Raw genomic sequence first — 22,003 nt, forward strand, 5'->3', positions numbered from 1 at the left:
AGTATATATATATATATATATATATATATATATATATATATATATATATATATATATATATATATATAAAAGACAAAGTGTTGTTGAAAGGATAAAAATAGAGACAACGTCCTCTCTTCTGATTTTGTCTTTTTTATCTTCGTAGCATTTTGGATGCTAACCTCGGACACGTAGGTCTAGAAAGTGCTTTCTTTGCAGAAAACATGCAAGGACTTTTTGTTGGACTCATCATAATTCAGAAATATGAAATTTCCACTACATATGACCAAGATCCAAAAATAAAGAAATGAATCGATCCTCTTATGTTGAAGAGAAGAGGAAATGGGATCCAAATTTCCCTCACATAGCATTCTTTATATATCTCTAATCAGGCAATACCCTCATTACTATATGATTAAATGAATGAACAAATCAAAACCCTCCAAATTCCAAACCCAAGAACATCATCTTTCACATCAAAATAACCCCAAAACCAAAACCCCAAAAGCCACCAAAAAGCCACCTCTCAAGGTATAAGCACTGCTTGTTGGAGCAACAGCAGGGCCCCCCTCGAACTCAGCTGGAGAAGGAGCTGGAGAGATTCCAGTGTATCTATGCTTTTGAGACAGAACCACCACGACAAATTTCTGTCCCTTCTCACAATGACCCTCAGCTCCACTGATGAAGTAGAATGGCCCTGATCTATCAAGCTTCACCTTGGTATTCCCATCCTTGTATTCCTCAATAGGGCTTGTAGTGTTGCAGCTAGCATAAGCCTCCTTGGTCACTTGCAAGACTGAATCTTTCTGGCCATCATACTTCCACGCTGCCAAAAAAGTAGAGTTAGAAAATTTAAGTAATTGAAACCCAGATGATGTTTCAGCACATTTTGATCAAAAAAATGAGACTTACCAAGAGAATCGCCAACAAGAAAACGAGCTTTTTCGGCCCATTTGTTAAGCGAATCAGACTCTGAAGATGGGATTTTCCATGCATCTGTTTTGCCCCCGACTAACAAATCTTTAGCTTGTGATAAACCCACAAAAAAAGACATCAGCACCAAAGCACCTGCCACAGCTCTTTGAAAGCAAGCCATTGATATTGAGAGCTTAGAACGATGGAGAAAGAGACCGGAGGGTGGTTGATGGTTCTGGAGAGAAAGTAACTCACAATTTGCTGAATTTATAAGAGAAAATGAAAACTAGCCGTTATTGAAAAACACGTTGATGTAGGGCTCCTGGGATAATGTGGGTCAAGGCCGTTTTGTACGTTTTTCAAAAGATGTGACAAGGTGATACAATATTAACGGTCAAAAGAAGTGGAAATCCACATAAATCTATACAATTTATTTTTTCTTGTATATCAAAAGTATAAATAAATTTGGTGTAATTATTTTTTTTTGTGCTATTTTTTCTAAGAAAAATAATATCAAATGCACAAAAAAAAATACAAATCAATTAGATTTTTATGTTATTAAACTAAAAATGAAGAGCTAACATGTTTATTTTGTATATTAATTCTATTTTCTTATTTTATACAGAATTATTATAAAATGCGTAGTCAATTAGTATCTTTAATTAATATAATCGACTAATATTTGAGTATTGGATTTTTTATTTCTTTTTTAACTCAATTTATAAAACAAAAAAAAACAAAAAATGTAATTATATCTATACACAGCTCAATATCATTAAAGCCCATCTCTTGGTTTCAACTCCCCAACCCAAGTTGTCATTTAATTGGGTTGGGCTTGGTATCAACCCGCTCATATTAAAGTTCATAAAATTACCTAAATTAGTCTGCATCTCTAAAAAAAAAAAAAGCATTCTTTAGAACTATTCTAGTTAAATTTAAATCAATTTAAATTAGGTTAACTGAATCATTAAAAACTCAATTAAATTAACTAAATCTCACCACATCAATGGTTCTTTTTCTAATAACTTAAAATTTGACAAGAATTAGACTTTGGATAACAACTTTTCAAGTCAACCCCTCAATTATTATTTTTAAGTTTGTTTATTTTTACAGTTTAACCCACTTTTCCAGGTATTTTTCACCTGCAATGCTTTTTAGAATGATTTCATTAAACTAATATAAAAAAATATAATTTCAATTAAAAAAAATATCTTCGGCGTTATCAACACACAATAAATACGATGCAAAGGGCAAAATCTCCAATCCGGGCTTCACATGTCTGGATTGCAATGATGCAATTGCTACGTGTTCAAGAACCGAACGTTCACGTCAAACGGGGCAACACTGTAAATTGCTTTCTTTAACCCTTTTTAAGTCTTGCTATTTAAGGTTGAGAGATCAAAGCCAGGGAACGGGAGCTGGAGGTAAAACGCACACCCACAAGATGACGAGTCCTGAAGAAGTTACAAGGAACAGGGGTAGATGGATCCATCCATGTGTAAACGACCCTTCACCACCACTACAATGGCAGTTACCGGGTTCGTGTGATCACTGCTGCTATTGGATATATGTTGCATGCCAAGAAATAACCTGACGCCACTGCTCGTGACGTCGCCAAGGCGGCTACTGGTACTGCTGATCCTAGAGACACTCATCCTAGGAAGTACATAGATGGCTGTAAAATCTTTTGTTCTTTTGTTTGTAACAGGGAAGGGAAGTAGTTTATAATCTATATCCTGATTATAATTAGTTGTTTCCGGATCTAAACATGTTTAAGATTCTGATTGAGAATATGCAGGCTGTGGTGCAATACAAGTGTCCACCTGAGTTTTTGAAAAGGCAGCTTTCACCACAGCCATGCACTAAGAGTGTTTGGAAATGTAATGATAATTATGGTTTAAAATATTTTTTATTTAGAAATATATCAAAGTAATATTTTTTTATTTTTTAAAAATCATTTTTAACATCGACATTTCAAAACTTCAAAACAATATAAAAACATAAAAAAAAATAAATCAAATTTTGAGGATCTAAGACCACAAGACGATAAGAGATCAAATGGGAGCATCACAAGATCGGTCAACAATCTATATAATTAAAGAAGAGAGTGATTCTTAAACAAAAGTTGAATAAAAGGACTATAACATCAAAATCATGACATGTCTGTCTCAATCCAAAAATGTGCAAATTGGTTTACATTTGAAAACATAATAATTATCTACCAGTTGTGAATCTTACCCTGTTTTGGACGTCGAGGTGGAGGAAGAAAGGGATCTGCTAGAGTTAATCAATTTTCACTGACGAATAGATGAGCCTTGTGAACCATAAGCATGCATAGAATCCGATTGTCCCAGTTAGCACGAAAAATGCATACGATGCAATTAGCATGTATCCGAAGTACAAGGCCCCTGAAACAAGTTTGGTTATCTCAAGCTTTGTGAAGAAGTAGAATGTTGCATAGAGGAAGAGGTACAGTGCTGAGGAGCCGGATGTGAGGTATGACCTCCACCACCAGAGGTAGTCCTCGCTGCATAACTGGAAGTAGCAGAGGACAATTGTTATTTCAGCACAGGTGACCAAGAGTATTGCGAAAACAAGGAACAGAAAACCAAAGATGTAGTAGAATTGATTCAGCCAGATCGAGGTGAGAATGAAGAAAAGCTCGATGAAAACAGCTCCAAATGGAAGAATTCCTCCGATTAGAATTGAGAAGGCTGGGTTCATGTACCAAGCCTGCTCTGGGATCTGTCTCGGAATTTTGTTTGTCTTCACAGGGTCCTCAATTGCTGGCTTCTTGAACCCAATATAGCTTCCAACAAACACTAAGGGAACTGAAATTCCAAACCATAAGAATATAAGAGCAAACATTGTCCCAAATGGCACAGCCCCAGAAGATTTCTGGCCCCAAATGAGAGCATTCAAGACAAAGAAAATGGCAGAGACGACCCCTGGGAACATGACTGCAGTCCTGAGTGCTATTTTCTTCCATTCTGATCCTTTGAACATTTTATATAACCGGGTCGAGGCATAGCCAGCAAAAATGCCCATGAAAACCCAAAGTAAGAGCATGGCTGTCATAAGACCACCTCTGTTTGAAGGGGAAAGGAATCCGAGAATGGCAAAGATCATGGTAACAAGGATCATTCCAAAAAACTGAACACCAGTTCCAACATAGACACACAGCAGATCTGAATTAGATGGAGGCCTGAAAACATCTCCATGAACAAGCTTCCATCCAGTCTCTTCTTGAGCTTCCTCCTGGGTCTCAAGTTCATTGTACTTCGATATATCACGGTAAAGGGTTCGTAGCATGATCATAGCCACCATGCCAGAGAGGAAGAGAACAATCATCAAAGAATTTACAATTGAGAACCAGTGAATTTGGTCATCAGTCATTAAGAGATAGGCATCCCATCTGGAAGCCCACTTCACATCACTATCCTGAGAGGTAAATCAAGAGAAAATATGAGAATGCAAACTCAATCCGTGTAAGCAAAGTATTTCACTGTTATCTGCCCATGTGATAAATGAATAAAATGGTAAGGTGGCTTGTTGTATTATAGTTTGCCAAGGTGCTCAACAAAATACATCTCCAAACCACTGGCATATAGGGGACAATAACTGATGACAATACAACAGCTTTTATCGTGAAGTTGAAATAGTAACAGATGACTACAACGAAAGTTTTAACTATCTGAAGGAAAAGAAAAAAGAAAGAAAGAAAAAGGAAAATAAAAATAAATGTAAACTGTGTAGTCATGTGCAAGATCTCACCTGGAATTCAACATCGTATGTGAAAATGATTTCCGCTTTGTCTTCAACTTCTTGAGGAGTGTTAGAATTAACAACAGTATGTCTTGTGTGGGGATCACATGTTGTTAATCGAGGCTTCTCATCATTCCACTTCCCTTCATATGCATGTTTAACACTGGTATTTGAAAAAAACAAATATCATAATCATGGAATCAGGTAAGAAGCAACCATTTTACAGAAACGATATGATCATTAAATAACTGACCTGAATGGTTTTACTTCAAATCCAACAATTCTTGCAGAATTAGATTGAGGATCTTTATGATACTTAACAATGAATGACAGGTGATTGTGGATAAAATACTTTTCCTCTTTGCTCTGCATATAACCAGACAATGTAAGCACAAGAAAAAAATAACACATTAAGAAGGGGAAATTTAAGTGCAATAATGCACATACCCCACTGTATTGGCCTTTGAGCCCAACATGATATCCAAGCTGATAAACAGGAGGAGATTCCTGGTCCAGCCTTTGGATGGGAACAACAAGAGGAAGGTTATCAAGGATCCTGCCAAATGAGTGATAGAATAATTAGAAAAACAAATTTCACATCTCTCATCATGAAATTTAGTAGATAGACTCCACGCCTAAAAACAGTGTTTCATACATGTTAACCCGATACTCGTCATCAATCTTCTCTTTGAATGCCTTTGCAGTTTTGGAATCAAGTGTTTTCCGGCAAAGAACATTGCACATCTTTGCATCCCCCATGTTAAACTGCAATTATTCCAATCAAAAGGTCAGGGAAATAATAGTGCATGCATGTGAAGAAGTTAATCCACACTCATCCAGCCTAACGAAACTGACCGCATAGGGGGAGTTTTCAATGCGATCACCGCGAAGTACTTCCCCAAGATTCTCTGCACTGTCTACAATTTTGGATGGGGTACAGAAAGGAAGAGTATAGTATGAGTAAGGAAGTTGTGTTTTTATAGAGGTCAATTTGTTCACTTTCACCATCAACTCAGCACCCTGCAACCAGAAGAAAAAAAAAACAAATAAACAAATAGAAAAACCACACAATCAAAATGCAGCCTCTATCTTTATCTCAAACAATCACAACAAAATTTACAACAAACACGATCCGAAAAACAGTATTGATAAAGCTCCTAATTATACAACCTCCCCAAAAAACAAAAGTCAGAAATAGATTCTTACTCTAAAAACACTTAGGATATTCAATATTATTTTTTTCATATTAAGCCATACCGCCACTAATTAACACTTCATCTCAATTACACTCACTAATTAACTACAGCATCTTCAACTATTTAATGCAACTGGAAACGAAACACAACACAGTGACTACAATACACCATAATGCAATAATAAATTCACACGATAACTTCCAAGTAATTATTTTTATAAAGCTAGCAAAAACCATAATGACTGTCAAGATTAAACATAAATAACAAAATTCATAAAACTAAACAGCGGATCCTCCTCGTAACTGACAATGCTGATCTAGATTAACATAAATAACAGCTAATCAAATCCCTAAACCACCTCCATTAACCTAAAAAAATCCTTCTACAATCAAATCAATCATGTTCACTAACAAAACAAAAATCTATCAAATCTCACATTCTCCTCCCACTAGAATCAAACAAAACCGATCTGAATAAAACTCAGACAAATATAACTCATAATAATCAAAATCCAAAAGCAATTCGTATCAGTAACGAACTTAATTTGAAATCAAATGCCATACTTCACTAGATAACAGCCTGATCAAATCCCTAAACCACCTTCATTAACCTAAAAAAATCCTTCTGCAATAAAATCAATCATTTTCACTAACTAAACAAAACCTAACAAATCTCATATCCACCTCGCACAAAATAAAACAAAACCGATCCGAACAAAACTCGACAAATATCACTGACAATAACTAACTTAATTTGAAATCAAAAGTCATACTTCAATACAAAATAACTAACAAATCACACATTTCACTTGCATAAATCAACGAGATCTCTATAAATCAAATAAAAAAACCGCAAAATGAGATCTGAAATGAAATTTTGTAGATCATGCAGTGAGAGTAAAAGAGAGAAAGAGAGAGGAGAGAAGTGGAGCTGACGTTAACGAAATCCTGAGGAGCGACGCCAGGGAGGTAGAAGGAGTGAGCGCCATGAATAAGGATTGTGAGAATTGTACATATCGGCAACAACAGAGATCTCGATCTCGCGCGAGGCGCCATGGAGGAGGAGGAAGATCTAGAGGAGTGATTTTGTTGTGGAAATTTGTGATAGAGGAAGGAATTGGGGTGTTGGTGTTATATTGTAATAAGGGGAGGGGAGGGTCAACTAGTTTTTTGAAAGAAACGATGCTTTGGAGCTGTTGGATCTAGACTGGGCTTTTAAATATTTTGGTGAAATTCATTTTAGTCCCTGTAGATTGAGATATGTTCCACTTTGATTCTTATTGGTTTAATTTTGTTATTATAGCTCTGAAGTTGGAAGAAATTTTATTTAGTGCATTAGAGAAATGGTTACAAAACTAGGAGATAATTATATTTAAAAATAAGAAAATATTAGAAAACTTTCTTTAAAAAATAATTTTTTTTGAGGAAGATATTGTAATGTACGGTAATTTTAAAAAGTAAATTTCACTTAAAAATATATTAAAATATTATATATATATATATATATATATATTATTTTTTACATCAACACATGAAAATTATAAAAATATATTAATTTAATATTTTTTAAAATAAATATAATTTTAGAAATTATTCAGAAATGAAAGCTACTTTTATCCCAAGTAGGTTCTTATCATCTTAAATTGGAGTATGTTTTTTTAAAAAAACAAATTCAGTCTGTTTATTAAAAAAATAGTAAAAAAATAAAAATGGTCAATTGAGATAAAACAAGAAAAGTTTCTCTCTCTCTCTCTCAAGGCAAGAAAGAAGAAGACGTTTGTCCTTGAAGGATTGATATAGGTAGATTATAGGGGTTTAGGAAAGCTATTTCTAAACTTCAGGGACTAAAATATAGCTAACTTTTATTTATTTTTACAATTGGTGAATTTGATAAGGTGAGCATTGGCTTGGGTTTGCCGCGTTGGGGGATCTACAAGGAGGATCCAGCATTTGAGCTTTAATCATGGTAAGAAAATCGCACTAGATTTGGATCTTTGTGACGTGTCGGTGATGACTCGTGTGGAGAAAGCCGTCGGTGGGGTTGGTTGACATGTCGGGTTCATCAACTAGAAATGTTATTTGTTGTGCCTTTATTTGATTTATTAATTAATTATTTATGAAAAGGTGAAGCATGCGGGTATTCATTTAATAATGTTCAGAGAATTGATGGTTCGAATGACTATTTTCTATTATTAAAAGATTTGATGTGAAATCATATAAATAATCGTACTTTTTTTATTTTTTTATTGATTTCATTCTAACATTTGACTGTTTTCATAATTTATTATTTATTTTAATTTATTTAATTTCAAACAAACATCACAGTAATTTATTAGTTCTTAATTTTACAAGTATTTATTTTGATCATGGCAGAACAAAACTTTGTTTACTTATCCTATTAATGGCTCAGCGAAAGCTCAACAAAAAGAAAAGCAGCTTGATGAATAGCTTGTGCGCGCGCGCGCGCGCTGGTTAGTCTTGTAGTGACGTTGTGGTGCCTTTGGCTAGTGGCTAGTGGCAGTGACTCCATGTTTCAACCATATCCAGGTGATTCAAGAGGTTATATAATTGACGACTTCAAGCTCCTTACAACGTATCTGATATCTGCTCTCTTTCCATTGAAATCAATAAAAAGAATTCTGTTGATTTCAATGGGAAATCGAAGGATATAAAACTGATTCTCCGACAATCGATAGCAACATCATTTTCTCCAACGAATTGAGAGGTCCTTACAGTAGCGGCGGGTAACTGATAACAACATATCTGATATCTCCTACTAATATTCAGAGACTAACAATGGTTACATAACACGATGCTCTCTTTAATTGTAGTGTGTTTGAGAATATATCAGGCAGTGATGTTGCTATCATAACTGTGAAAGGTACTGTGTTCTGCTGATGAACTTATCGTTGAAATGAGAAGAAAACTCACATAACATATATGTTTACTATGCAAGATCACATTGCTTGGATATACTTCCAACGAAAGAAGATGATCCGAAGTGGTTGGTAGGACAAAGAAAGAAAGAGCAGGGATCCTCGAGAAATGGATTACCAGATTCCATAAAGATAAACTAGTCCAACGAAAGAAGATGATCCGAAGTGGTTATTAAACTTGGCCTCAGATTTATTTTCACAAACTGAAAGATTTTCTGTTGGTCCTTCTTACCATCCCTGTTTCTTTCCTGGATCGACCAAACTCCAAGGCCCATTTCCATTTTGCAGAGACTGAAAGTCTGAAACGTAGGATTGAGCTATCTTCCTTCATTTTTCCTTCCCATTTGTGCTGCACTTACAGCTGTACATTGAACCAAATGGGTCTCATCTCTCACTAGGAATTTGGGCTGTGTCTTTACAAAGAGAGTTCCATTAAAAAAAAAGAGAGAGAAAAATTCTCCAAGTAATGATCTCAAGATTTGAACCCCGTAATGATAAAAGCCAAAAAGCATTTAATTTTGTTAATTTTCTTAGAAAAATCCAGCTTCTCAGAATTCTGGATAGTAATCTTGAACAGCTTTCCTTACTTTCTTTGATTTTAATCTTGTCAGCACCGATACTATGGGAAACCAATCCCGTTTGGATCAAGGCAAGATGCCTTGAAAAAGGCTAGCACACTCGGATATTTCAAATTTCAATTCGGTTCAAGCTTCAGCAAACTATGCCCAAATTATCATCCACGTAGAGGAGGATTTAATCCATGCTAAACACTCTCCTTGATTGTCGTTGGAGCATCATTTGGTGGCAGTGAGGTATTCCATGGCATACAAGTTTTCGAAAAACTTTGTTTCTCACCTCCTATTGTTAATTTGCTTTCGGATTCTTCTTCTCATTCCAACTTGTCCTTGTAGTGTTTGCTTCTTGGTTCCGGCTGAAATATCCACATGTTGCCCTCGGAGCTGTGGCCTCTTCGCCTCCAATCCTATGCTTGATGACATAACACCAACAAATTCCCACGGAGCTCTGGCCTCTTCAGCTCCAATCCTGTGCTTTGATGATATAACACCAGAAAATGGCTGTTTCTATTTTCACCAAAGATTTCAGAGTAAATAACAAATTCTGATGTTTTTTCAATTCTGTTTTGCTTCGAAGTTCAAACTTTCAGCCAATTTGATTTCGGTTTGCAGGAAGCCAGTGAGAGATGCCATGATAATATAAAAAATTCATGGACTGTGATTGGTTCCAAACCTAATAGTATTTCAATCCTGGGCTAGAAATTCATGACTTGCACATAATGCTTTGGTTTTTGCAATCGGTTTTTGATTCCTAGATTTGAAAATTTATGATCCTGTGTGATCTTTTACTCTTCTCTTAGGCCCTAGAAAATCTCTTCTGAGCTCAAAGACTACTTGCCCCAGACAGACATATATGGCTGCTGCTTAATATGATTCATCACTGTATCCCTGACATTGATGGATCTTCCACGGGATCAAATCCGTGTTATGTTAACCAACCCACAGAAGAAACTGACACAGATATAGATGGAGTTGGCAGGTAATTAGATCATGGAAGAACTACGCTTTCCTTATCTTCAATGAGAGCTCAAAAAGATTATGCAGTCCTATATTCTTACCAAGTCTAACTCTGTGTTGTTGTGGGACTTGGAATGCACTGACGTTGTGATACATTTTGCCAGCGACAGTGATTCCAACACATTGGGTACTACTTATTTTGGAAGCCATGTATGCCATCCTAGGTATTACATCCTAGGTATTACTTGACTGCAAATTTTGGTCTGTTGATGTCCATGGAAAATTGCAGGCTACAAAACCGATTCATCATTTTCTCCAATGGACTAATTAAGAGATCCTCTTTATGTCAAGAGAGAAGACAATTGCAACATATTTCATGGCACCAATTTATTTCACTGATTTCTTTCTCATACATGATATATCTCTTTCAACAATCTCGTCTTCTTCTTTGCCCTTGATTAAAACAGAATCAAATTTTTAACATGAACACGCGCTCTTTCCCGACTCCCCAGTTAACTCATGGATCGCCTATCTTTTTTTATCAAAAACAACGTTGTTTTTGTTTTATTTTTAAATTTCTTGGTTTTAATAGATCAATCGAGTTGCAAGTCAACCTACCAGATGTCTTTATCAAGCTTCAAATACCGAGTAGGTCCGACGAGCTGGGCAAAGTTTAAAAACTAGGAGTGCAATCCTTGACCTTAATTACCATGACAGGTGTTGATTATTCTAAGTAATACGAGTGTGCATTATGAGCCCACGTAGAGAGCAAAGAATATTATTATTGTGAGGGGGCAAGGGTAACTAGCAGTCTGTGCAATCATGTCGAGCTCTAAGAGCATAAAACCTGGAGAAAAATCTCAAAAGCCATAACCTGCGGGCAAAACCCATCACTCAAAACGTGAATTCATGCTAAGAACACAAAAGGAGGTTTGGCATAAAGGGATCCAATGGCCCCCCACATTGCCCTTTCAGCCAAGGGTAAAAGCCCGTCCACACCGTAACCATTATCACCTTGGATCCTCCATCATTCCCATCATCATTAATTTATGATGGTTTTTTCCCACGCCTGACATAATTTTTTCCTTGGAGTCACACATGAAGATCATTTAGCCTAAGACTTGCTTTTTGTCAAAGAATATACAGTTACCCCCTAGCCATGGACTTTGGTTGTTAAACACTGTCCACAAGTATCCAGTTCATCCTATCATTGAAGTTAGTCAAGGGGAATAATTTTCTGCTTATATTTATTTCCCATTTCAAGTAGTCCAACACTGTTTCGGTATTCTATATTAGGCTTAATATAATCATAAAGTCGTTATGAAGGAATATATATATATATTACATCAACTTCGCCAGTCAAATAAGTACGTATACGAGAGAGATTCAAACAGTTTGGTATATTTTGACAAGATTTTAACCTAAAAAACGGATGAATGTTTTGTTTTTTTTTTTTTTTCAACCAATACCAAATACACTACCTAACATCTTGACCGTTACGGAAAAATGAATGGTATTAATAGTTGTTATTAAACTTTACTTAGTTCAATGAGTTGATGTTTGACTTGATTAATATAAGATTAAAGTTATTAATTTTATCATGTTGTGTCTGAAATAATAAGTATGTTTTATTCTAGTTTAAGAAATAGAATAAATCAAAATAAATTTTATCTCGCTTGGAGTCTCAACCTGTTATGAAAATTATGGTATGAATATTTCTGGTTAAATAGTGTTTTTTCTTTCAAAAAATAATTTTTTTAATTTCATTCATCAATACTTGATTTATTTTTTTCTTAAATGCTCCAAAACCAAAATATATCATTCCAATTAAAAAAAATAGAACACCAATCATAATAAAATTGATATCTTTATCTGATACTTTACCTGGATTGAGTTTTAAAAAATCAGATGGATGATCACTTAATCAAACCTAAATTGTTTAGTGTCTAGTGGATGATCACTTAGTCGACTCACTTTATAATTTAAATCTGTTTAATTTTTAAAAAAATCATATTATTTTGATATTTTTATAAAAAAAATATTATTTTAATTTATTTAAATCAACATAAATTAATTTATAGATTAATGGGAACTCGAGTCTGGTTAAATAAGTTTGGTGACAATAGAGATGAACCAGGAAACTCTGAAGGAAAAGAAAAGTCAAATTTCCAAGTTTGACATTGCAGACAAGCATATGTGTCTGTCTCTTCTAGGTTGTGGACTAGCAGGCTGCTAGCTAGCTAGCTGATGCAAAACAGTGGTGAATGTGATCATCATGGATATAATCATTGGAAAGGCAAACCTGTGTCTGGAGTAAACGAAAGAGCAGTCCTAATTTGATGCTATAGATAGCCACTCTGTGTCTGAGATATCAATTTTTACCACTGCCACCGGTAAAAAGTACATGAGTCGTTGAATTGCATAATTATGAGGCAGCTGTAAAGGATGACGAGGGCTCGGTGGTGGTGGTCTGAAAGGAGCACTGGTCCAAATTTATTCATCAAGCCATTAATTTGAGAGGTCTGGATACAGGACAGCATTCAACTCTATAGGGTCCCCTACTGTTTACCCCTACCCTTCACATGGAGCTTGGGACCAGTTAAGGTTGCATGCACCCATTTTCCCATGCTAATATTATGTGGGAATTAGGGAGGGTTTTGAATTGTTTGCATGAAGGGTGAAGACCATTTTTACACGCACCCAATAAGAAGAAGAAGAAGAAGAAGAAGAAGAAATTGTGGCACCATGTTTACACTACTAAATTTTCTAATCAAATTTCATGTAGTATATTATTCGTTTAATTAGATTTTAAATAAATTATCTACTAACTTAATAATTACTATTAAATATAGCTCAACATAGTGAGTTGACTCGGTAATTCATTCATTCTAAATTTAACTTGGATTGATGAGTTTTACTTCAAACTATTTTCAATATTAATTTAATGAGTTGGCTTGGAGCTTAGTTGTCTTGATCAAACTCAAACGAGAAGAAACTAGATCTACTTCAATCATAGCTATTAAACTTAACTCAACATGATAAGTTGACTTGATGATCATTCTATCATGAATTTGACTTGGATTGAGTTTTTTTTTTAAAACTGTTTTGGATATTGATTTGATCAAACACGGATGACCCGACAAGTTGATTTGCAACTTAGTTGTCCCGGTTAAACTCAAGCGAGAAACAACTAGGTCAACTTCAATTTTTTAATGTTTTATATCAAAATTATTAAAATATATATATAAAAAATTTACTAATTACATATTTTTTAGGTTAAAAAAACATAATAAAAAGCAAGTCTGATTGCATTACCGGAAACATGATCCTTGATATTGGAAAGTGGATGTGCTTGATATGGCTGTGATCCTCGGCCTTTCTCGGGAGAGTAGTAGTAGTGGTACAATAAGTCTGCATGAGGATGCTAAAATCTACCAAATGGGATATACGAATATGCTGACCCATGGGGAAAGGAGATAAAGAGCACATCATCATATATAATAATAATAATAATAATAATATATATTTGAAATGTTACAAACAAGTCAATTAAATATCATCGTGTGTGTGATAGACCTTTTTTTTTTCCAAATTCCTTGAGACTTACTTGGATTTGTTTGTTTACGTGACGGGGTTATGTTTGATTATTATTATTATATATTTAAAGGTATTTATTTAATTAATGCATCCCGTCAGTTTATTTCAATTTTTTTAAAAAAAATTTGGTTAAAAAAATTATAATTTACACTTTTTTTCATATACACATGCAAAATCCACTGCAAAACCTAATGTGAATAGCTAACCATGATAAAATAAGGTTGCAGGTAGTATGATTTTGAGCGTGGTTGAGATTGTGATAAATATTACTATTTAAAGTAGTTTTTGCTTTGAATTAAATATATAAAAATAATTTTTTATTTTTATTATTTTTGATATCAACACTTTAAAATATAATAAAAATATAAAAAAATCAATTAAAACTAAAAAAATTTAAAAAGTTCATTCCAAACATAAAAACAAACATGATTGAAAATCTCTTGATTTGCTACTAAAAAAGTGACTGAGAATTGTGGTCTCCTTTTCCCTTCTTTGAGACGGCTAGTTTTACCTGCTCGAATCAGATTCGAACGCCAATCAATTTGGTAGGAACTAATCCATGTCAAGCATGCCATTCATCTCTTTGACCCCCTTGGAAATTCCCTTCTTGGCTAAATATCACCAATGCAGACCAAATGGGAGAAACCAAAACAAAATTATTATAAAGTTTTTAGTCGGTTTATACAAGAAATTGATCCGACAAAACTCGCTCGATGCATTCAGGTTTATAGAAATTAAATCAATCTTGCTGAATTTCATCCAAATCCAATGCTAGGGATGGAAACACATGTAAATGTGAGGTCAAAGGTGTTTCACAGTGTAATAAAAACACAACAAACAGAGTAGTAGCTAACAAGGTAAGAACTGCAGTTTGTTGACAAAACTGGGAGGCAAAATTCCTGTACAGAAAGGAAAGAAACAAGCATCAGCACAGGGAAAACAGAACATGTAATAAACAGTGGGTCAATTGAGAAGGGACCTTTTTTGTTGCTGCCGGTCCAAAAGCATGTGGTGTGCTTTAACGGCATAAAACCTCTCCCTTGAAAAGGTCACATCCTTATTCCTTAGTTGTAAAATACGACCCCGGCTAGGTTTGGGCCGTGGATTCGAATGTTCACCTAAGATTTATTTTTTTATTAAAAAAATAATAATCAATATAATGTTATTTTGATTACTTTTTTTTAAAAAAAATTAATAGGTTTAGAGTTAGGTTTCGACCGGGTTGTTAATCCAAACCTTTTACTAGGCTAATTATATTTTTTAATTCAAATTAATTTTGATATCAAATTATTTTATCTTAGATTGATTTGCTAGACTGGTCTAGTTCCACAACAATAAAAAATATAATGTTTTATATTTGAATGAATTTGTAAATCGATAGTTTGTGAAATGTTTATTTTTTAAAATATATTTTTATTAAAATATATAAAAATAAATTTATAATAAAAATAAAAAAATGAATTTTTTCAAAAATATTTTAACAAAAAAAAGTCATGAGTTAACTCGTGTATCATCAAATAAATTATTTTTATTAAAATAATAATAATTTTTTTATAATATCTTGACTTGGATAAATTTAGATAGAATTTAACTGGGTGAATTAAATTACTAGAAATTTAATTAAAATAATTGGATAGTTAGGTACGTGTGTCTCGAATTAACGTGACGAGCAAGGTTTAATAAAAAAAAAAATCATCTTGGTAGGCAAATGCTAGTTAAAGAACACCAAAAGCCCCTGAAACTGAAAAAACTAATCCTCTCTCAAGAAGAGAAGAAGAGTGGAGAGGAGAAGAGAAGAGAAAAGGGTGCAATGACGTCAGATAAACCTGAAACAAGATTGAGTACACTCCATTAGAGAGACTAAGAAAACAAAAAAAAAAAAGCTTGCTTTTAATAGAAAGAGAGAGAGGAAGAGATGAAAAGGCTCATGTCCTTGAGATTTGCGTCTACAGAGAGAGTGGAGAGAGAGTGTGTGTGATTTAAAGCAAAGGCGGCGAAGAATTTATTGACATTGATATTGATATGATGCGAAAGGAAGGAAGCACCGCTACACTGAACTTTTCTTTTATTTCTCTTCTTTTCCTCGCTAATCTCATAGCCATTGAAGCTCTCTCTCTTTCTGACGCTATATCTCTTATAAAACAAATATTTTTTCTCTCGCTTTGAATCCCAAGTTCTGTTTTTTCTTATTTCTTAATCATTATTTCTCTCTACTTTTGCAAAACCATAAGTTATTTTACTTGTTTTGCTTCTCTTTGTTGTTTTTGCGAAAATCCCGCATCAATTTTTTTTGTTAGGAGTAACCAAAATGGTAGTGCAAGAGGTGTTATTAAAAGGTTATTAGAAATCAATGAGACAGCTCGAAATTCGAGGTGGTTTCTGGTTCTTAAACGCAGAGGTTGTCTGTCTCAATCCAACATATATTATGGTCTGGTCTGCTGGTAGGGTGTTTTAGGAGAGAGAGTCCATTCATTCATTCCTTAAAGAACCTGCCATTTCTGGTTCTGGGTTTGAGAGATCGCTTGTTTGTTTCTCGTCACTGTTACTCTCTGGGTTTGGTTTTGGTGATTCATAGAAAGTGGAGAAGTCTCAAACTTTGCCATCTTTGAAGCGAAGCGAAGGGATATATACGAAGGCTTGTTGAGTTCTTGAGTGAAGAAGGCTTTCTCTTGGTGATTTGGAAGGTAATTTTGGGTAAAAAATGAAGTTTATGAAGTTGGGGTCCAAGCCTGATGCATTTCAAGCTCATGGCAAATCTGTAAGGTAAGAGGGTTTGGTTTATATTATTCTGTTGTTCAAGCTCAAATCAGCTTCTTCTTCTTGGTTTTTTTTTCCTCTCGATTGTTTTGTTTTTCTTTTCCTTCGTTTTGTGTTGCCATTGAGAGTTGCATTTGGAAATTTTAACTAAAAAGTAATGCTGATTTCTGTTGTTAAACACACTGGTTTGAGTAATGATAGATGGGGATTTTGGCCTTTAAAATTTTAGTTTGTTCAAATCCACCAGATTAAGCACACTGTTATCTGAGTGAATTTTTGTATGTTGGTTGATTGTTTTGAGTATATTTCGATGTTAATCAAGAAAATCACCACTTTTTCTTCCCTTTTGTTTGTGCTTGATGTGAAGTTGGTCTCATTAGTGCCCTGCCTTCTCTATTAGTTATTTTTGGGGGTTACATGTTATTTGTTGTTTGTGTTGTTGCTGCTATCATTGTTACTATTGGTACTACTATTTTAGGGGCGGAGGAGAGGGGGGTGTTTGAGGGGTGGTCCTGAAATTGAACTGGCTCTTTTGTGGTGGATTGGTGGTCCAAATGTAGTAAAGTCATGCAGTGTATGCAACAACTTCAATCATCACGGTTGAGCAATTTCTTAAACAATACAATAGCATTTGTCCTGAACCTACCATGGGATCATTTACAATTTATATATTGTAAACAAATCCAGAGTAGGGACCATGTCTGTATTTTTTAGGCCGGGCTGATGTGATTTCACTATAATCATATTCTTCTCCTTCCATCTCATGTTACTCGGAGTAATGAAAAAAAAGTGAATGGTTTTGGACATTTGTGTTAATCAATAGGCATCGTTACATGTGCACTATTTCTCTAGATGCATAATAAGATATGAGCTGAGTTGTTTGTTTCTTGGAATGTCATGAAAGCATAAGAGCACTCGGTAACTATCCTGTGGGTGTTTTAGCCAATGAACACAAGGGATCCCATGATTTGGGTTTTGAGGAGCAAGAGGACAAGATTGTAGACAATATGAAATTAAGAAATCCATGTCACAGTGGAATGATATTATGGATCTTTTGGTTTGTCTTATTCAGAAAATCTGTAATTATCTTTCTGGATGTTTTGCAGCAATGCCACTGAAACAAACTCATGTTTGGAGACTGTTCTTCGTCATATTATTTTCATTTGTAAACCAAAAGGCGCAAACGCCTAGCTTATCCATCTATTATTTTTTTGTTTTATGCAGACACAAGTTGATGTGCCGAACTTCCTTTAAATTTTGAGAAATTCCTTGCAGTAGTTGGGATTAGTTGTCACATTCTGAAAATGTTTGTCATGTTCTTATTTCAAGGTTATGGTTTCTTATCAGGCTGCGAGGCATCTAAAATTCCATGGCAATGAATTAATTTGCCTCTTTCTTGGTTACATGAGACTCCAATTTCAATGAACATAAAAAATGTTGTCCGTTCTCTTTGTATACTGTATGGTTCACGCTTTGTTATTGTTTCCCCTTATATTTGTGGTGTCTTACACTGCCATTGCATTTATTGCTTGCCTATCACATGCTCAACATTGAATTCTCCTGTGAGCTTAGCAAGTTAGTTGTGCTTATGCAGGTATGTGGCATCCGAACTGGAAACAGATGTCACCATAAATGTTGGAGAAGTTAAATTTAACCTCCACAAGGTATTAAGTCTGCAGTATCTTTGCTTATAGTGAATTTTGGCAGGATATATCGAATTTAGTTGGCCACGGTGCTCTATTCCATCAACATCCACGCATAAACATTTTCAAATATCTAGAGAATAATAACTCTATATTGGTTCTTCTTGAGGAACTGTCAAGTTCATTGCTTTAGTCTTAGCAGTGGAATATTGTGGAACCGTTAAATCTCAATAATATGCAAATTTAAATAGGTGACTGCCTCAAGGAAATAAATTATTCTCAAGATTGTAAGTAACTAAAAAATCAGAAACATGGTCCAAGCATGTACTTAATTTTTTTATTCTTTTCTTTTACAATCCCATGTTACCAATTGTGTGTTGGATTGTGAGTTGGTTATAAATTAATTTCCAGTAAAAGCATATTGTCCATTGAAAGAATTGGAAAAGCAATAGAAACCAAGTGTTAATGGCTGAATATGTCCTTTTATAAGAAGATAATTCTCCAATCTGTCCTTGTATCCCTAATTGGATCAATTTTATCCTTAAATATACATTAATTTTTAATCTATCCTCTGGTAAGATTTTCAAGCTAAATCACCAGAATTAGTCATGTGATTTGTGCATGATTATTTTTTTTTTCTCAAAATGTTTTTGCAAGCTAGACGAATGGAATGCTTTCATGTGCAAATCACGTGATTAATTCTGGTTGTATAGTTTGAAAATCATGTTAGAATGATAGATTAGAAACTTAACATATATTTAAAGATAAAATTGGATCAAATAGGGATATAAGAATAGATTGAGCCATTAACCCAGAAAAAAAAAAACCAAGTCATGTTTTCATGAAAGGGTGATCAGAATGTTTTTTCCTGAACAAAATATTTTAACTACAGTGTCTTGCCATGTGCTGTTGATGCTAGAATAAATTGAAGCTTGATTATGCTCTCCCTATTTTATTTTCTTATACCGACTAGTTAATTTAAGGTGTTGAATACTTGGTCATCATAGACCCCTTTCACAGCTTGAGTTACAGCTCCTTTTATTTTTGTTTTTGTTTCCATGATTCTCGATGAGTTGCTTTGATGAACTTTGCAGTTCCCTCTCATGTCCAAGAGCAATCGCTTGCTAATGCTACTGTCCCAAGCTGGTGAGGAGAATGAAATTGACATGGTCGATTTTCCTGGTGGGCCAAAGGCTTTTGAAATTTGTGCCAAATTCTGCTATGGAATGATAGTTACTCTCAATGCTTACAATGTTGTCACTGCTCGTTGTGCGGCCGAGTACCTCGAGATGACCGAGGATGTTGATCGAGGGAACCTTATTTTTAAAATTGAAGTATTTCTGAACTCCAGTATCTTCCATAGCTGGAAGGATTCCATTATTGTTCTTCAGACCACCAAATCTCTTCTGCCGTGGTCTGAAGATCTGAAGATTGTGGGCAGCTGCATAGATTCCATTGCATCTAAAACCTCTGTGGACCCTGCAAGTATTACCTGGTCCTACACATATAACCGTAAGTTATCAGTGCCTGATAAAATAGTCGAGGAAGGGATGAATTTCAGGGATAAAATTGATTCTGTTCCCAAGGATTGGTGGGTTGAAGATATATGTGAACTGGATATTGATCTCTACAAGAGAGTCATGATCACTGTGAAATCAAAGGGAAGAATGGATGGCCAAGTGATTGGGGAAGCACTGAAAACTTATGCAGTCAGATGGCTGCCAGATTCATTTGATGACTCAGTTTCTGATGCTCGTACCTGGAGGTACAGATATCTGGTAGAAAACCTCATCTGTTTGTTGCCTCCAGACAAGGCTGCCGGTTGTTCGTGTAGTTTCCTGTTGAAATTGTTGAAATTTGCCATTCTGGTTGGAATAGATGACTCAGCCAGGGAATATTTAGTGAAGAGGATCAGCTTGAAGTTGCATGAGGCTTCTGTTAAGGATTTGCTGATCCTAGCACGGCCTCCTCAAAACACATTATATGATGTGGAATTGATTCAGTGCATTGTTAGTCGTTCTTTGATGCATGGAAAGTATAGTCAGGATACGAAGCATGAGGAGAATGGCGACTTTATTTTAGGGCATGAGCATGTAACCTTGATGAATGTTGGTAAATTGATTGATGGATATCTAGCAGAAATTGCATATGACCCCAATCTCACCATCTCCAGTTTTGTTGACCTGTCACGGTCAATTCCTGAGTTTGCTAGACCAATTCACGATGGACTGTACAAAGCTGTTGACATCTACCTGAAGGTAGTATTTTGCGCCTTGAGTAATTTCATTTAGTCTTATTTAATCTTTTGGTTTTATGATTTAGGCATCCATAGGATTTGTGCATGTTTACATAGTTAATACCAAATATCGTCATGATATCACTTTGTTTCTGATGCATGCAACACTCACGACAGTTCTCGGATCAAGCCAAGTTAGATGGAAGATGCCACATTTGTTGGATTTCAAGCAGCATGGTCACCTGAAATCTGTTGTGCTTGGGGATTTTTTATCTGTATAGAAAATGCCATAAACTGCTTTGCCTATGCTGAAGAACCGACCTGTTTTTTTTTTTTTTTTGGGGGTGGGGAGGGGGCGGTATAGGTATAGCTAAACTGTGTATGATTTTCACCAACGTGGGGATTCTTCATGTCACCATCGTTTCTTTATAAACACTCTCTCTTATGAATGGAATACTTTTATGTTATGATTCACCAATGATCCATTTTTAATTCAGGAACATCTCAGTATGACAAAGGCAGAAAAAAAGAAGATATGTGGGCTAATGGATGTCAAGAAACTGACCACGGATGCATCCACGCATGCTGCACAGAATGAGCGGCTCCCTCTCCGTGTTGTCGTCCAGGTTCTCTTTTTTGAGCAGGTTAGAGCAGCTTCTGGAGTTCAAGCTCTCAGCAACAATGCCCGCGATACTTCAAATTCCACCACAAACACAGATGAAGAATTGGAGAAGACAGCAGCTGATGGTAATAAATCCCTCATAAAACAGATGAGTCGAATGAAGATAAAAGATGAAGATTTCCTGAAAAATGAAAAACTTCGGAAGAAAAACAGCAAGATTACCAAAAATGGTGTGCAGTTGCTGCCATCTCGATCAAAGAGGATCTTTGATAGATTGTGGGTTGTGGCCAGAGGGCATGTTGAGAACAGAAGCTCAGAGACTTCTGGGAGTTCGCAGAGCCCAACTTCAATCGCTCCTGGTGACACCAAGTCCATCGGTTCATCTTCAAGACAAAGGAGACACTCCATCTCCTAGAGAATGAATTTGAGCTTCATCAGGACATAGCAAGGGAAGAAGATGGTCAAAAACTGTTCAATTGTAAAAAGTGGTAGGCTTTTATTCCAGTAGATGAAGGGGGTTTTATTCTCTGTTTATGTATGAAATTCACATAGATTATCCAGGAAAAGTTGTCCAGCTAACCTATGATTTCTTTCATGTATATGATGACATGAAGGTTTAAATTCTTCCTCTTCTTGTTTCTTCTCTGCTGGTTAAATTTTTCATGGCCTCTCCTTTCGTCAATTGTTGACCTCATAGCTCTGTGATCAGGTCTATGTTGTCTGAAAGATTCTCTTGATAGGCAGCAGCAATGCTAAAGTTTCTCTCTTTGTACAAAGATGTTTCTGGGTGATAAAACAAGGAAAACTCAATTAAGATTTTTATTGT

General features: G+C 35.1%; 3 protein-coding genes across 3 annotated transcripts; 1 reads left to right on the top strand and 2 right to left on the bottom strand.

Moving 5' to 3' along the window:
• Positions 1–231: 231 nt before the first annotated feature.
• On the bottom strand, positions 232–1,144 carry LOC133688623 (early nodulin-like protein 15). Its single transcript, XM_062108171.1, has 2 exons — positions 892–1,144; positions 232–805 (listed from the first exon to the last, which is right to left on the bottom strand). Exons 1-2 carry the CDS (start codon positions 1,073–1,075, stop codon positions 456–458), a joined length of 534 nt encoding a protein of 177 aa, XP_061964155.1. The 5' UTR covers positions 1,076–1,144; the 3' UTR covers positions 232–455.
• Positions 1,145–2,969: 1,825 nt separating this feature from the next.
• LOC133688622 (transmembrane 9 superfamily member 8-like) lies at positions 2,970–7,035 on the bottom strand. The gene is made up of 7 exons (XM_062108170.1): positions 6,791–7,035; positions 5,515–5,679; positions 5,315–5,424; positions 5,107–5,215; positions 4,913–5,025; positions 4,669–4,822; positions 2,970–4,335 (listed from the first exon to the last, which is right to left on the bottom strand). The coding sequence occupies exons 1-7, from the start codon at positions 6,908–6,910 to the stop codon at positions 3,178–3,180; spliced, it is 1,929 nt and encodes a 642-aa protein (XP_061964154.1). The 5' UTR covers positions 6,911–7,035; the 3' UTR covers positions 2,970–3,177.
• An 8,594-nt stretch (positions 7,036–15,629) lies between these two features.
• Positions 15,630–21,802, top strand: LOC133688041 (BTB/POZ domain-containing protein NPY1-like). Its single transcript, XM_062107421.1, has 4 exons — positions 15,630–16,682; positions 18,271–18,340; positions 19,414–20,577; positions 21,053–21,802. The coding sequence occupies exons 1-4, from the start codon at positions 16,621–16,623 to the stop codon at positions 21,590–21,592; spliced, it is 1,836 nt and encodes a 611-aa protein (XP_061963405.1). The 5' UTR covers positions 15,630–16,620; the 3' UTR covers positions 21,593–21,802.
• The last annotated feature ends 201 nt before the right edge of the window (positions 21,803–22,003 follow it).

This window comes from Populus nigra, chromosome 3 (genome assembly GCF_951802175.1).
Source record: "Populus nigra chromosome 3, ddPopNigr1.1, whole genome shotgun sequence".
NCBI classification, from domain to species: domain Eukaryota; kingdom Viridiplantae; phylum Streptophyta; class Magnoliopsida; order Malpighiales; family Salicaceae; genus Populus; species Populus nigra.

Excerpts from the sequence above, each read along its gene's own strand:
- LOC133688623 (XM_062108171.1), bottom strand. The coding sequence starts at position 1,075 with ATGGCTTGCTTTCAAAGAGCTGTGGCAGGTGCTTTGGTGCTGATGTCT. Across the intron at positions 806-891 it reads TCTTGTTGGCGATTCTCTTG|CGTGGAAGTATGATGGCCAG; the intron begins GTAAGTCTCATT and ends CTTTTTTGGCAG.
- LOC133688622 (XM_062108170.1), bottom strand. The coding sequence starts at position 6,910 with ATGGCGCCTCGCGCGAGATCGAGATCTCTGTTGTTGCCGATATGTACA. Across the intron at positions 5,425-5,514 it reads TTGAAAACTCCCCCTATGCG|TTTAACATGGGGGATGCAAA; the intron begins GTCAGTTTCGTT and ends GAATAATTGCAG. Across the intron at positions 4,823-4,912 it reads TTTGAAGTAAAACCATTCAG|TGTTAAACATGCATATGAAG; the intron begins GTCAGTTATTTA and ends TTCAAATACCAG.
- LOC133688041 (XM_062107421.1), top strand. The coding sequence starts at position 16,621 with ATGAAGTTTATGAAGTTGGGGTCCAAGCCTGATGCATTTCAAGCTCAT. Across the intron at positions 18,341-19,413 it reads TTAAATTTAACCTCCACAAG|TTCCCTCTCATGTCCAAGAG; the intron begins GTATTAAGTCTG and ends TGAACTTTGCAG. Across the intron at positions 20,578-21,052 it reads CTGTTGACATCTACCTGAAG|GAACATCTCAGTATGACAAA; the intron begins GTAGTATTTTGC and ends TTTTTAATTCAG.